This window comes from Carcharodon carcharias, chromosome 18 (assembly GCF_017639515.1).
Source record: "Carcharodon carcharias isolate sCarCar2 chromosome 18, sCarCar2.pri, whole genome shotgun sequence".
In the NCBI taxonomy this organism is placed as follows: domain Eukaryota; kingdom Metazoa; phylum Chordata; class Chondrichthyes; order Lamniformes; family Lamnidae; genus Carcharodon; species Carcharodon carcharias.
In genome coordinates, this window is record NC_054484.1 from 37471011 (window position 1) to 37486067 (window position 15057).

At 41.1% G+C, this 15057-nt stretch overlaps 1 protein-coding gene across 3 annotated transcripts in view; it reads left to right on the plus strand.

The window, feature by feature from the left end:
* Positions 1-15057, plus strand: part of LOC121290969 (NXPE family member 3-like) — a 100305-nt gene that overhangs the window by 22177 nt on the left and 63071 nt on the right. For all 3 annotated transcript variants that reach the window (XM_041212049.1, XM_041212050.1, XM_041212052.1), the window contains exon 3: positions 5212-5993. In XM_041212049.1, coding sequence (XP_041067983.1) covers positions 5212-5993 — 782 coding nt within the window. The remainder of the gene's footprint in view (positions 1-5211; positions 5994-15057) is intronic.

Sequence of the window (15057 nt, forward strand, 5' to 3'; positions counted from 1 at the left end):
AAGATTTTCCTCAGGTCGCCATTGCTTCGTTTGCCACTTACCATAAATCTGTGTCCTCTTGATCCTTTGATTCAATGACTTATGCAAATATATATCCAGGTCTCTCTGCTCCTGCACTCCCTTTAGAATGGTACCTTTTATTTTATATTGTCTCTCTGCATTCTTCCTGCCAAAATGAATGACTTCACATGTCTCTGCATTAAATTTTATCTGCTACTTGTCCACCCACCTGTCTATGTCCTTTCAAAGTTCTAAACTATCTTCCACACAATTCATAATACTTCCAAGTTTTGTATCATCTGCAAGTTTTGAAATTTTGCCCCAAACACCAAGGCCTCGTTTCAGGAACAGCAAGAGGATAGAATATTGGAGATTGGCCAGGAGTGTGTTGAAATAATGAAGTCTAGAGGTGAAGAGGGCACAGATGAGGGTTTTGCCTGAACATGAACTCAAGCAGGGACAAATTCCAGTGAAGTTTGGAGGTGGAAATAATGATAGCACCAGTACGTGGTCAAAGCTCACCTTGAGGTCAAATGTGACAACAAGATTATACAGAGTCTTGTTCAACCACTTTCCTAAGTGTACTCAATGCAAACAAATCTTATCGCAGTTTAAAGTTTTTAAGAGGTTTGACTCAGTTTGTCCAAGCAAATACTGCGATGAGTAAAAATTTCCTCCAATTCAATTTTGGGAAGGCCAAAACGATTGTCTTTGGTCCCTGCTACAAGCTCCTTTCCCTAACCACTGACTCCATTCTTCTCCCTGGCAGCTGTGTCATGTTGCACAAGACTCTGTACAATCTTGGTGTCACATTTGACCCTGAGGTGAGTTACTGACCACATATGTGTGCCATCCCTAAGACATCCTATTTTCACCTCCAGACATTGCTGGAATATATATCTGTCTCAGGTCATTTTCAGCTGAAACCCTCATCCACGCCTTTGTCATCTCTAGACTTCACTACTCCAACATTCTACCCTCCATAAACTTGAGGTTATCCAAAATTCTGCTGCCTTTCTCTTAATAAGTACCAAGTTCATCTGCTCTCACCCCTTTCTTTGTAACCTACGTTGGCTCCTGGTTTAGCAATGCCTTGATTTTAAAATTCTCATCTTTGTTTTCAAATCCATCCATGGCCTTTCCCCCTGTCTCTGTAATCTCTGTAATCTGTAATGGTGGTGCCTTCAGTCATGGCCTGAGGCTTTGGAATTTCCTCCCTAAACCTCTCTGTCTCCCTAATTTCCTTTCCTCTTTTTAAGATGCTCCTTAAAAACTATGCCTTTGATCAAGCTTTGGATCATCTGACCTAATTTCTGCTTATGTGGCTTGGTGATTTATAATGCCCCTGTGAAACACCCTGGGAAGTTTTGCTACAATAAGGGCACTAAACGATTGTTCAGAACAGGTTTGAACATGAGGGAGGACAGGTTAAAAATTCAGATTAATGGTAGACATTTTACTGCAGGCAATGCAAACACAAATTTGAAAACATTTCATAAGGACCTAATGGGGTGAATTTTACCAGCTCTTTGGAGATGGGTTAGGACAAGGGAAGGCTGGCAAAATGACGCGGGAAGGAATCGGGTTGGGTGTGTCCGATGCTTTCCCATCACCATGCCAGCAATGAGAAAAGTTTCCAGAGCCATATCAAAGTAACTAAATGTCTCTTGGCACTGCCCCTTGATGGGAGGGGGGAGGAATCTTTGAGGGTGTCCTCCTTTTTGGGGCACTCTATGGCCTAAGAGACAAGATGACAATGGTCACCACCATGGCAACAGCACTGCCTGCCCTCAATCACCGACCCACCACCACCACCCCCCCCAACTTTCTGGGGTGGGCTGGCTGACTGGTCCCAGCATCCCTGACCCCAGTTCCCAGTTACTGGACTTTAATGGCACACAGCCAGTGAAGTGCCCTCCTCCTGCAGGTGCTACACCAGCAATGGCCACCCTTAGCAGTGACACTGCTGGTCCTCTGATTGGGCCATCAGTTCTTTGGGGTGGGCCGTTGTCCTCAACGGGACAGCTGCCCTGGTGGCAGGTATGTAATTGTCTGCTGCTGGAAAAATGCAGTCCTGAGTCCCGCTGCCAACGAAATGAGGTCAACTACCTCCAGCTTTTGACCTGGGCAGTGGGACTCCTACCATCTCTGCAGAATTCCGTAACATGTTCATAATGCTCAATTCAACTGTTTTCTAGAGTTATTTGAATAGAACAATTTCTTTAGATCAGTTGGCTGCCGCGTAGCTCTGGCTTCCACGTTTCTTAAAATCTGACACCCAGATTTACCTGAACCAGGGGGCTGTATTTTTGCATGGGCCTCTGGACTTCGATGTCAACATTAAAAAGGATCCGGGAACCCCACTTGCTGGGAGCGAGACCGGCACCATGATGTTTGGGGAGCTGACCTCCTAACTGGCTGATTCCAGGTTCACTGACCAATTAAGGATGGCAGGATGGCCTTCATGCTGTGAGCACCAATCAGAGGGGCACAATATGCAGTGTAAGTCTCTGCAATTAAAAGCTGGTTAGCGTATAAAGTCTAGGCTCCTGTTCTATCCTTAAGCAGCTTGTTATTCAACTTCTACTAAGGTGATCCTGTTGATAGAGAAGAATCGGGGATGAGATTGGGAAATGTAGTCCATGTGGCTAAGATTCCTGATGACACAACCAAGAGGGAGTGTTGGCTGAGGAATATGTAAATTGATTGAGCTAATTCATTCTGTTTGCCTCTCTCTTCAACAGCTTTAACTCCATTTACATTGCTGCTTTTCTGGTTTCTGGTTCCACAGGGTCCTTCATCTCATCCTTTAACTAGGCCTGTTCTCCAAGGTGCATAAGCAGAATGATTCTAGAAAATCAACATTTCCAACTTGTTCCTGTGCTATTGCTTTAGTCTGTTTGGTTCTTGACTCAATCTTTTCCCCCTTATGCAGCCGCCAGTCACTGGGGAAAAAACTTGTGATTTTTGCTAATTTCTTCTGTCACTTGATAATTTCACGTTCTCTGATCCCAAGCTTCTCCTTCTCACTGTGAACATCAATGCTTATATGCCTACACCCTCACTATGGGACAATCTCCGGTGTCTGTTCCTTCCTTGAACAATTCCATACAAAGTGTACCCATGACAGGTGTCAGGTAGAAAATTCGATTGAGAACCAAGAGGAATACAGAAGATTCAGAGGGGAGGTAAAAAAGCATATTAGAAAAGCCAAGAGGAATTATGAGAAAAGACTGGCAGGCAACATAAAGGGGAATCCCATAGTCTTTTATATGCATATAAATAGTAAAAAAGTGGTAAAAGGAGGAGTAGGGTTGGTTAGGTACCTAAAAGAGAATTTGCACATGGATGAAGCGGCCATGGCTGAGGTATTAAATGAATACTTTGCATCCATCTTTACCAAGGAGGTGGATGCTACCCAGGCCATGGTGAGAAATGAGGAAACTCTGTCATGAGAAGGGTTCAAAATTGATAAGGAGGAAGTGTTGAATAGACTGTTGGGTCTTAAAGTTGACCAGGAATTGGGACCGGATGAGATGCATCCAAGGATATTGAAGGAAGTGAGAGGAGAAATTGCAGGGGCACTGGCCATAATTTTTCAGTCTTTTCTAGACTCGGGAGGTGCCAGAGGACTGGAGAATTACAAACATTACGCCCTTGTCCAAAAAAGGTTGTAAGGATAAGCCCAGAAATTTCAGACCAGTCAGTTTAACTTCGGTGGTGGGCAAGCTTCTAGAAACAATTATTCAGGCTACAATTAGTAGTCACATGCAAAAATCAGGGTTGATAAGGAAGAGCCAGCATAGATTTCGAAAGAGAAAATAGTGTTTAACTAACTTGCTGGAGTTTTTTGAAGAGGTAACAAAAAAGATAGATGAGGGTAATGCTGTTGATATGGTTTACATGGACTTTCAAAAGGCATTTGATACAGTGCCACACAACAGACCTGTGAGAAAAGTTATTGCTCAGGGAATAAAAGGGACAGTAGCAACATTGGTACAAAATTGGTTGAAAAATAGGAAGCAGAGAGTAATGGTCAATGAATATTTTTCAGATTGGAGGAAGGTGGAGTTCCCCAGGGATCAGTATTGGGACAGTTGCTTTTCCTGATATATATTAATGATCTAGATCTTGGTGTGCAGGGGACAATTTCAAAGTTTGCGGATGATATGAAGCTTGGGAGTGTTGTAAACTGTGAGGAAGACCATGTAGTACTTCAAAGGGAGAAAGACAAGTTGGTGGAGTGGGTAACTAGGTGGCAAATGAAGTTCAGCGCAGAGAAGTGTGAGGCGATGCTTTTTGGTAGGAAGAACATGGACAGACAATGTAAAATAAGGGGTGAAATGTTGAAGAGGGTGCAGGAGCAGAAAGACCTGGGTGTATATGTGCCTGGATCATTGAAAGTGGCAGGGCAGGTGGAGAGAGCAGTTAATAAAGCGTATAATATTTTGGGCCTTATTAATAGGGCATAGAGTACAAGAGCAAGGAGATGCTTGTTAGACCCCAGCTGGTGTATTGTGTACATTTCTGCGCACTGCATTATAGGAAGGATGTGATCACATTGGAGAGAGTGCAGAATAGGTTTACAAGAATGGTTCCAGGGATGAGAAACTTCAACTATGAGGATGGATTGGAGAGGTTGGGACTGTTCTTCTTGGAGAGAAGAAGGCTAAGAGGAGTTTTGATAGAGACATTCAAAATCATGAGGGGGCTGGACAAAGTAGATAGGGAGAAGCTGTTCCCGCTCATAAAAAGATCAAGAATGAAAGGGCATAGATTTAAAGTGACTTACAAAAGAAGCAAATGTGATGTGAGAAAAATCTTTTTCATACAATGAGTGGTTTGGGTCTGGAATGCACTGCCTGGAAGTGTGGTGGAGGCAGGCTCAATTGAGGCATTCGAGAGGGCATTGGATGATTATTTGAATATAAACAATGTGCAGGGGTATGGGGAAAAGGCAGGGCAATGGCACTTGGTCATAATAACCATTTGGAGAGCCAGTGCTGACACGATGGGCTGAATGGCCCCCTTCTGTGCCGTTCAAATTCTATGATTCTGTACCAACCCAGCAAGATCCTGAACAACTCTCAGGCTTTTTCCCCTTTGTAAATCACTGCTTCTTTCTTGGCTGGAACTGGGTGTTTTGGAAAATTAACCTGAAGTTAACCTATATTTATTATTTTATAAAGACATTCCTTTCCACATTGTCAGGAAAAATCAACCTCAGGAACAGCAGCAAATTGGAAGAGTTACCTACCTCCAAAGTTTTATTCCATGAACGTAAAACGAAATGAGAATGAAACATCTCTTTGGACAGACAGACTGTTGCAATGTGGCTACCAGATTCACAGCTTCACCCCTGAAGAAAGGTCAGAGGGGACATTCCTTATGAAAATGATCGAATGGCCAAAACCACCCAACTCTGCTGTGCCCTTTCAGAAAAGCAGTGACCCAGCACATGTCTGCCTTGTAATTTTAAATTCTACAAAGACTTTCTACGTTGGGGATCAGTTACAAGTGATGCTGCAAATGAATGATTTTGAAGGCCACCCAAAGCAATATGGGGGTGACTATCTCCAAGGCTGGATCCACACCCCAGATTTAAAAGCTGGTTCAGCAGGAACCGTTGTAGATAACCAAAATGGATTTTACTATATAAATTTTAATTTATCTTGGCCAGGGAAAGTTGAAGTGTCTGTTTTTCTGGTTCATCCGAGTGAAGGGATCCAAGCACTTGAAAGGCTACGCAAGGAACGACCAGGGAGAGTGTATTTTAAAAGTACCTTCAAATCAGGAGCTACCACCGAGACCACAGTGTGTAATCTTTGTTTACCTCAATCCAAATCACTTTGCAACTTCACTGATCTCAGGACGGGGGAGCCTTGGTTCTGTTACAAGCCAGAAAAGCTTCCCTGCTCTGCTCGTATCAATCATGCAATGGGAGGTTATGAGCAGAAACTCTTAATGCAGGAAGAAAAACATTTTTTCCAAAGGTATGTCATTTAACGCTCTTTTTTCTTTTCTTCACATCCCTGAGACAAGGGCACATTCACCAATCTCATTTCCCATTGCATGTGAATGGTAATGTGGAGGAGTGTTAAATCCTTGTCTCTGCTTCGAACTCCTTTTGAACGTGGCTTGCTGCTGGGAGTGTGGGATTGATGGATGTGCTTTATAGAACGAAATCTGTCATTGCTGGAATGTCAGTTTGAAAATAGGAACATGGAGACTTCTGGGCACGTCATAGCTTTCAATTGGAGATTAGATGCTCTTGAGTGGCAGATTTAATAATAATTATAATAATTTTAATAATAAATTGAATAAGTAGCAAGTGTGGGGGGAAATGCAAGGTGTAAGATATCCTAGACCACTTCAAAGAGATGTCTGAAGGGCATCATTAGCAGATACTTTGAAATTGATGCATTCCCTGTTTCCTAGACAGTGACTAGTATGTGTTAGAGAGAGACAGGGAGCGAAAGAGAGAGAATTCAAGAAAATTGTATACTCTTGCATGGTAACTTAAATTCTGCACCCATGATAAGGCATCTCACTAGCACTACCCAAAAGTTTCCAAGAAACTGAAATGAATCTATGTACCTTATGTCAAAGATCCAGTTGTCTTTTGGTAAGTAGATATTTATTATTTATCTCCATCAACATTGTCTCCTCTCCTGAAGCTGTTGAGTGTTGGCTGGATTATGGGTCTATAGGTGCCTCTCACCCATCAGTACTACCCTTAAGTGAACGTTGTTTATGCCTGAGTCTTAGCCTCCAAATATGTCTTTATCCAGCTTCCCATGTGTGTGCACACCCAGCAACTGTACTTGATAGTGATCAGGACAAAGAATCCTGACTGATCCCACCTTAACTAGCCCAAGAATGCCGAGGCTAGTTCTAGCACCATCACCATCAGTTCAGACCATCTAATACAGCACACAAAAGGGACTGAATCTGAGACTTGGAGACGGATTTTCTCGCTAAGTTTGGAAACTAGGAGTTGGGCCATTTCCCAATGTCGCAGTCCTGATTTCTAAAGTCAGCCCTCTCACTAGGTATTTTGGTTTGTGGGTATGGGCTGGAGTCAGGCCTTCTGCCTCCCAAAGCAGCCCCAAGTTGGCAACAGAGGCGGGTGGATGGTGAGGCCAACAGTTTAGAAGACCTGTCCCCATTCCGTGGAACATCGTCCCAGTCCTATACATGGTTGTTAGGCCCTTTAGCCCTCACATTGCATATCCCTCAATCTCACACTCACCCCATGCCCCTCATATCCTCTCCATTCTTCCATGCCCCCATACATCCTCCATACCCACTCTCCCAGCATTGACTATGTACAGAACCAGCCAGCCATTGGGAAGTTTGAAATGCTCCTGAAACTGACACACTAAGCAAAGAGGCTTTGAATATCTCCTTTGGGAAAAAGAAAGCTCTACTTACAACCTCAAAAATATCAATCAAATATCACAGCCAATCATATACTAATGAAAAAAAGCACATCAAGCCACTTATATATTAATAACCACACAGGTGTTGAAAAGGTCTTCAAAGAAAGAATAACTTAATACAAGGTAATAGAGATGTCAATCAAACAAAGCTTGCACTCCCCTGTAAGCTATGTAAACGGATCACTGCTGAGCTGAGTTCATTATCCATGTTATCCATTCTGGAACTCGGCCAAGTATTCATAATGAGGCCACCAGGCAACTGTATCCACAGAAGCAGTGTGTTTTGCTGGACAACCTCCCTGGATGGCAAGTACTGCCTGCTCCTGGTTAAATGGCCTCCAGGTGGGAAGGCTGCCTCCAAGTCTCCTTGCTCAGACTTAATTGGAAGGAGGTGGAAAGGCGACAGGATCTCCACCCCGCACCCACCCATCTGATGATCTCACAGACCACCACCCGCGCCCCCCCCCCCCTGTCCCAGAACACACCACTGGGAGTGGGGGTGCCAGGGCACTAGGTTCTACCTGTAGCCACTGTTGTAATGTAGTAAATGCAGCATCAATTTTCACACAGCAAGCTCTCTCAAATAACTATATGATAATGATTAGATAACCTGTTTCTTGAGGGGTAAATATTAGCCTAGACCCAGGGATAACTTCTGTGCTATGGAATCTTTTACATCTGTCTGATCAGGCAGGTGGAGCCTTAGTTTAATATGTCATCCAAAGATTGGCATCTCGAGCAGTGCCTCACTCCATCAGTGTTAGACTGATGCATCAGCCTTGATTTATGTGCTCAAGTCCTGGACTTGGACTTGAACCTAAAAGCTTCAGGTACAGAGGCTAATGTGCTACCAACTGAGCCACAGCTGAAACATAGTTAAAGGTAGGGGCTCATGGGTAATGATTGCTGGATAGATTTTAGTTTGGGTCTCTTCCCATGACAACCAGATCACATGGGCCTTCCTCCATGCAGAGTTAGTATGATTGCCATTCAGAACATTGGGCACAACCCTCTGCCTGTCAGGTGGGTGGGCGCGGAGCTGATCACTACCCGCGATTGGCTGCCTGCTGCCATTTTACATGGGTGGGCCAATTAAGACTCACCAACATGACGTGCGGCTGATCGCGCTCAGTGCTACCAGAGCTGGGACATTTTTATGAAATATTGGAAAAATATTTATTAATTTCATAAATCCTTCATGAAACCTCATCCCACCCGTGGATGAGGTTTCATGAAAAATATGAAGGCTGCTTGGCAGGCCTGTCAATTTAGGCCTTTGACAGTTCGGCGGACGCACAGCCACCTCCGGTGCGCGCCTGCTAAACAGCAGATTGGATGACACGCAGTGACGTCGGGACATGCGCCTGACATCACCACGTGTCATTTTATGCATCGGCGTGTGGGGGCACTGAGGAGAAAATTCTGTCCATTGTGTTAATTGCCACTTAAGTTAAAAGAGACATTCTAAAGTATAACTGTCTTGCAAAGTCCCGCATTCGTAACACCCTTCCCCAAAAAACTATAAAAGTATTAATATAGTAATGATTTTTCCATAACACTATCAAATTACAACATTGTAAATATTTTAACAACTAACTTAGTGCATACAGCACAAGTAACATTCTTTCCTCCTTTGTCACATTTCACCATTAATCATTCTGCCTTGGCATCCTTATCAGGCTTAAACCGTAACAATCACCTGAATGTGACAATTTGAGATTTAAAGTCCAGCTTACTCTGTCGGACTTTTGGCCTGAATTTAACACAATACAGGTAAGACAACTGGTATTTTGTGAATCAGTTATACAGGGCATTGGTGAGACTGCATCTCAAATACTGTGTGCAGTTTTGGTCTCCTTATTTAAGGAAGGATGTAAGTGTGTTGGAGGCGGTTCAGAGGAGGTTTACTGGATTGATACCTGGAATGAGTGGGTTGTCTTAGGAGGAAAGGTTGGACAGACTGGGCTTGTTTCCACTGGAGTCTAGAAGAGCGAGGGATGATTTGATTGAAGTACACAAGATCCTGAATGGCCTTGACAAGGTGGACACTGAAAGGATGTTTCCTCTTGTGTGTGAGTGCAGAATAGGAGGCATTGTTTTAAAATTAGGGGTTGCCCTTTTCAGACAGAGATGAGGAAAATGTTTTTCTCTGAGGGTTGTGCGACTTTGGAATTCTCTTCCTCAGAAGGCAGTGGAGGTGGGGTCATTGAATATTTTTAAGGCAGAGGTAGATAAACTCTTGTTAGGCAAGGGAATCATAGGTTATTGGGGATAGATGGGAATGTGGAATTTGAAATGCTAGCAAATCAGCCATGATTTTATTGAATGGCGGAGCAGGCTTGAGGAGCTGAATGGCCTACTCCTGTTCCTATTTCTTGTTATCCAAATAAGGTCCATTAAGTAATTATGCAAAACTTATCAAAGGGCATTGGTTGATCAACAATTGGCAGCTCTTGCTTCCTGCAAAATTGTAGCACAGGTTATGCTCAACTTCTCAACTTCTTCTCTTCAAACTGTGCTGCCAGTGTCTCTCAAACTCTTCCATTTATCCTTCTCCATGGGCTTCTTTCATATCATGTTGGTCCATATTCCAACATTACTCACACAATTGCTCAGAGTTGATGTTATTATCTATATATTGTCTCTTTCTCTGCTAGAACATGTATACTTACAAATTCCAAAGGTATTCAAAGGTCACAGTTCATAGCCTGCTAGCAGGGGCACAATTCTCTTGCAAATGAGTTACTTGCAGTACTGGTCGATTCACTTTTTATCCAATATGCACAAAAGATTTCCTTTTTCATTTTGTGTACTCTGCATAGTGTTTTCATGCCCTGGTTAAAAGATTATACCATAGTTTTGCAAGCTTCATGTTACTTTTTAAGATCTGTATTGGATTGCCCATAGTCTAAACCCTGGGATAGAATTTTTGATTGGCTCAAAAGTTTCACAATTTGCTTGTTCTGGTTAACTTTGTCTTATTCAGGTTAACTTTGCTGACCGCTGGAAAACCATCTGATTTCTGGATACTGGTATCTGTAAATTAGAATTCAAGGAGAAATCCCTTTTCATAGTATTTCTTACCCTCTGGATTCAGTAATTTCCTTTGTTTTCCTTTAAATTCCGACACTAAATTATCATCAGGCTCTACCATTTAAGACAGACTCTGAACTACTCTGTTCAGGTTTTAACTCCGGATCTCCATTTTCCTCCATGCCTGCATATGTTTCGTGTCCAAGCCTGTGCAGAAAATATCCACCAGTTAAACATCTGAACTGTCCAGCATAACAATCAAATTTACTACATCCTGTTTAAATTTAGGATCACTTTTATCTTTAAGGTTGTTTTCATGATTTAATTCTTCAGTGTTCTTTTCCAGAAGGTGCAATTTTAACATTTTTACTGAGATGAGGAGAAATTCCTTCACCCAGAGAGTGGTGAGCCTGTGGAATTCGCTACCACAGGAAGTGGTTGAAGCCAAGACATTGTATGTTTTCAAGAAGGAGTTAGATATAGCTCTTGGGGCGAAAGGTATCAAAGGGTATGGGGAGAAAGTGGGAACAGGCTATTGAGTTGGATGATCAGCCATGATCATAATGAATGGTGGAGCAGGCTTGAAGGGTCGAATGGCCTACTCCACTATTTTCTATATTTTCTATGCTTAACAATGCTTCTTTTTATGTAAGCAGTTCATTTTTCTGTTGAGTGATATCTTCAGCTGCTTTAAGAACTTTGTTCTGATTATGTTGATGCTCAGCCAAAGCTATTTGATACTCCTCTTTGATCAGTTCACAACTTTTAAAATCTCTTTTTGTTTTTCGTCCTCCCATACAGTTCCAGCCTTGTCTGCTTTCCAACACCTTGCTTATGTTCCCCGCACATTTTTAATTCGGGTTGCTTCACCTCTTCTCCTATTGCCATTACCACATCTCAGCCTGATGCAACAATGTCTTCTTAAAATTAGCAGTCTCAGTTTCTGACATCTTTGGACACATCTTAAGTTGAAACAGTAATTATTGCAGCAGGGTTACAGATGTTCATGGATTATTTTAAGACACATGACTTTGCTTGTCTTACTTCAGTTTCGAAACCTCAACAGGAATTTCTGAAATCACTGGAGACAACAATACCTTACTCACTGCTGTGCTATTTCCTAATAAAAAAATTACACCATCAATAGCAAATTATGAATAACCCCAACAATTACAGGGCTGGAAATTAAACCACATTTTAAATTAACTCTGTACAAAGGAACAGGTAAAAAATTTCCATCAATACCCCATATCGATACATTTTTATTTAGTGAGTTTCCTAAAGGGAATTTCCCGTCACCTGTCAACATCAGTAATTGTGCTGATCCCGTACCTCTAAGAATACTAATTGGCTTTCCTGCCTCACCAAACAAGAACAAGGACACTTTAACTTTAAACAGAAAACTTCCATAATTTCCTGCATCCTGTCCTACTCTAGTTGTGAATACGGGACAGCCTAGGGGTTTGTCATAATTTTTACCCACTGGGGCAGTATTTTCTGAAGGAGCACTATGCACCCTCACAGATGCTACAGTTTACTTTTTAATTCCCAATATTCAGCCTTCACATGTCCTTCTTTATGACAAAGGTAACATGTTGATACCCTTGAATGAAGCCTAACCTCCGGATTGTCTCTCTTACTACTCTGAGGAGGGTCTGTTTCTCTCCCCTAGCCATTTTCCTCACTTTGATTTGATCTCTTATCTCTCCTGTTTCTCTGTGAGGTCACAAACAAAGACCTATTGCTAACATACCTGTTAATAGTCATCTGCCATTACTTCAGCTTCGATTATCTTAGAAATTTATGGCCTTCCAGGTGGAGCCTTATTCCCATAGGACACTATTTTTAAATTCATCCATTATTATCACCTCCCTGAGGTTTTCAAAGTCTTCTTCATCGATCTATGCCACCTTTCAAATATCATTTCCTTTTCTCTAGTAAATTCCACAAAAATCTGATTCTCCTTCTTAAATTACTATATTTCTGTCTGTAAACTTCTGGCACTAACTCATGCATTGAAAACAGCAGTTTTCACTGTATCACAGTCACCAGACTGTCTACCTGAAAGAGACAAGTATACCTTCAAAGCCTTCCCTTCAAATAAATTCTGCATTAAAATAGGCCAACTATCTTTTGGCCATAACTGTTTCATGGCATTTTCCTCAAATAACATAAAATACATTTCAACTTTTTTTCTAATTGAATTTAAGCACTAACTGATTAATTCTGAGTCATCTTAAAGTTTTACTGCCACCCATTGTGGATATAGTTCAAATTTTCTTCCTTTTTTTCTCATTCTAGTTTTTCTCCTTCGCTTTGCAATTCAATGTTACCTATTTTTCCCTGCCTCTACCTTTTCGTTTTTTCTCCCTTTGGAATTCTAATTCAAGCTTTTGCATTTCTCTTTCTTTCCTGAATTCAAATTGTTTCATTTGTAATTGAAGTCTAGCCATCTCAGCTTGGGAACACCTTTTTTCTCCTCAATGTTCAAGTGCTGAGCCAATTCTTGCATTATCTCTGCTTTTTTCAAAAACCCCTGCTTTCAAGCTGATGCCTAATTTTTCTGCCACAGTCTTCAAATAAATCTTTGTTATCTGTTGCAAAGACATGTAATCTCTGCCCAGAAATGCCTGAGCCATGGAAGTAGCCATGTTAACTTTTCACTGAATACAGCAAATGTAAATGTGAAATCATGTTGGTTTAAACTCTGGAAAATTCCAGTGTACCCCTGTTAGAGGCTTTGGATTCATATCCTTCCAAGAGTCCCAATTTGCTATGATCCCCTTAGAGATAGATCTTTTTAAAAAGAGATGAATTTCTCAGTGACCAATGGAAAGAATCACAGGACAAGATCTCACATTTAAGATGTTTACTGTAACAAACAAAACTAAAATCAGGATAGATTGAACATTACTTAACAGGCAGCTAATACATAAAGCTAAAGAAAAGGTATTCCTGACTTAACTAATTCGTTCATTCAAGATTCCTTTTTTCAATTCCTTGCACTGTACACCACACTTCTGGCAGATGGCTAGCAATTTAACCTGGAAAGCTAAGAAAATAAAAAGTTTCTTAAAACTATGTTATTTGCAGAACTGATTATTGTGGAAGCAATGGATATGGAATTCTATTTGTCAACAATTTTAGGGGCAGTTCTATACTTTATATTGAAGGTGGAAAACATCTTTTTGAAACCTTGTTTATGAGAAGCAATTGTTAAGTTTTATTTTTTAAAAAGCAGGGAATCTGTTAATTGTATACTTTAACATTAACGGATAACAGTTTGCTCATTGAATGTTACACAGAAAAATGTTCCTTGTGAGATAACTTACATACTACAAAAAGATTAAGGATTGACCTGGCTGACATGGAACAAATGTTAGAGAAGAAAGAAATGGGTTGATGTATGTCATCAATTGCCTAATTGTTTCACAAAAAGAAATGCTTGTACAAAGAAATAATTAGGCGTCCTAGAAGAGGGGCATCTTTTTACATAATTGAAGTGTTTTGTCCACACACACACCACACATCTATCTGCTTCTGAACCCCAGCTTCCTGTGTAAAAACCAGGAGGTGCCTTTATTCCTTATGCTACACCAAAAGGCAATACATCCAGGATTTAGCACACCCTACTGTCAGGTTTTTATATAACACTTCTTTTTAACTAAAATGCCCTTTTCAAAAAAGCATAAATGTTAAACACAACAACACAGTAATACTTTATATTGAAGGTGGAAACATCTTTTTCTTCCTTCAACATGTTTTGAAACCTTGTTTGTGAGAAGCAATTGTTAAGTTTTATTTTTTAAAAAGCAGGGAATCTGCTGTTAATTGTATACTTTAGCATTAAGGATATACAGGTAGAGAGTGTTCATTACCTGATTACTTGAGTATATATAAAGAGATGCTTATCGACTTATTGGTTGAGGGTTATAGAATTAGGAGCTATGCATTTAAATGTTTCATTTTGTGAGTAAAGCTTGACTTCTGACCTCCTCCTTCACCAACTGGCTGTCAGAAGTTTAACACCAGGGTTTTAAAAGAAGGAAGTTAAAATTTTGCATATGTACTAATTATGATCTTCCATGGAAAATTGTGCATGCTACTCTGCAATTTAAGAAAGGTGAAAGAGGGAAATCAGAGAATTACAGATAAGTTAGTCTAATATCTGTGGCAGAATTTTCTGTTTCATGGTCAAACCGATAAACTATCCCAATTTCCTAACAAACGCTGCTGTTAAAGATCAAAGGGAGGCCCAAGTTGTTTTGCTGGGAAGAAGGTGTAAGTTGTTCACATTTGGACAATGGCAGCAGCATCTATGTTTACAGTGGTTAGACTGTTAGCCTCCTAAGCCCTAGGAAGGTGTTGTAAATGTTGGGTTGCAAACAGCTATACTTTAAACTGTCCATTTGGTCCCAAGATAGAATAGAGCTGGAGCCTGGCATCTAAATTATAACTAATCAGCATATGGAAATGAGGTCCTTATGGTTCACGTTGCCATTTGAGAGAAAGAGACTCCTGAGGAAACCATGGAAGTATTGGATTGCAAGTTTCCCTAAAATATCACTGAACCTCACAGACA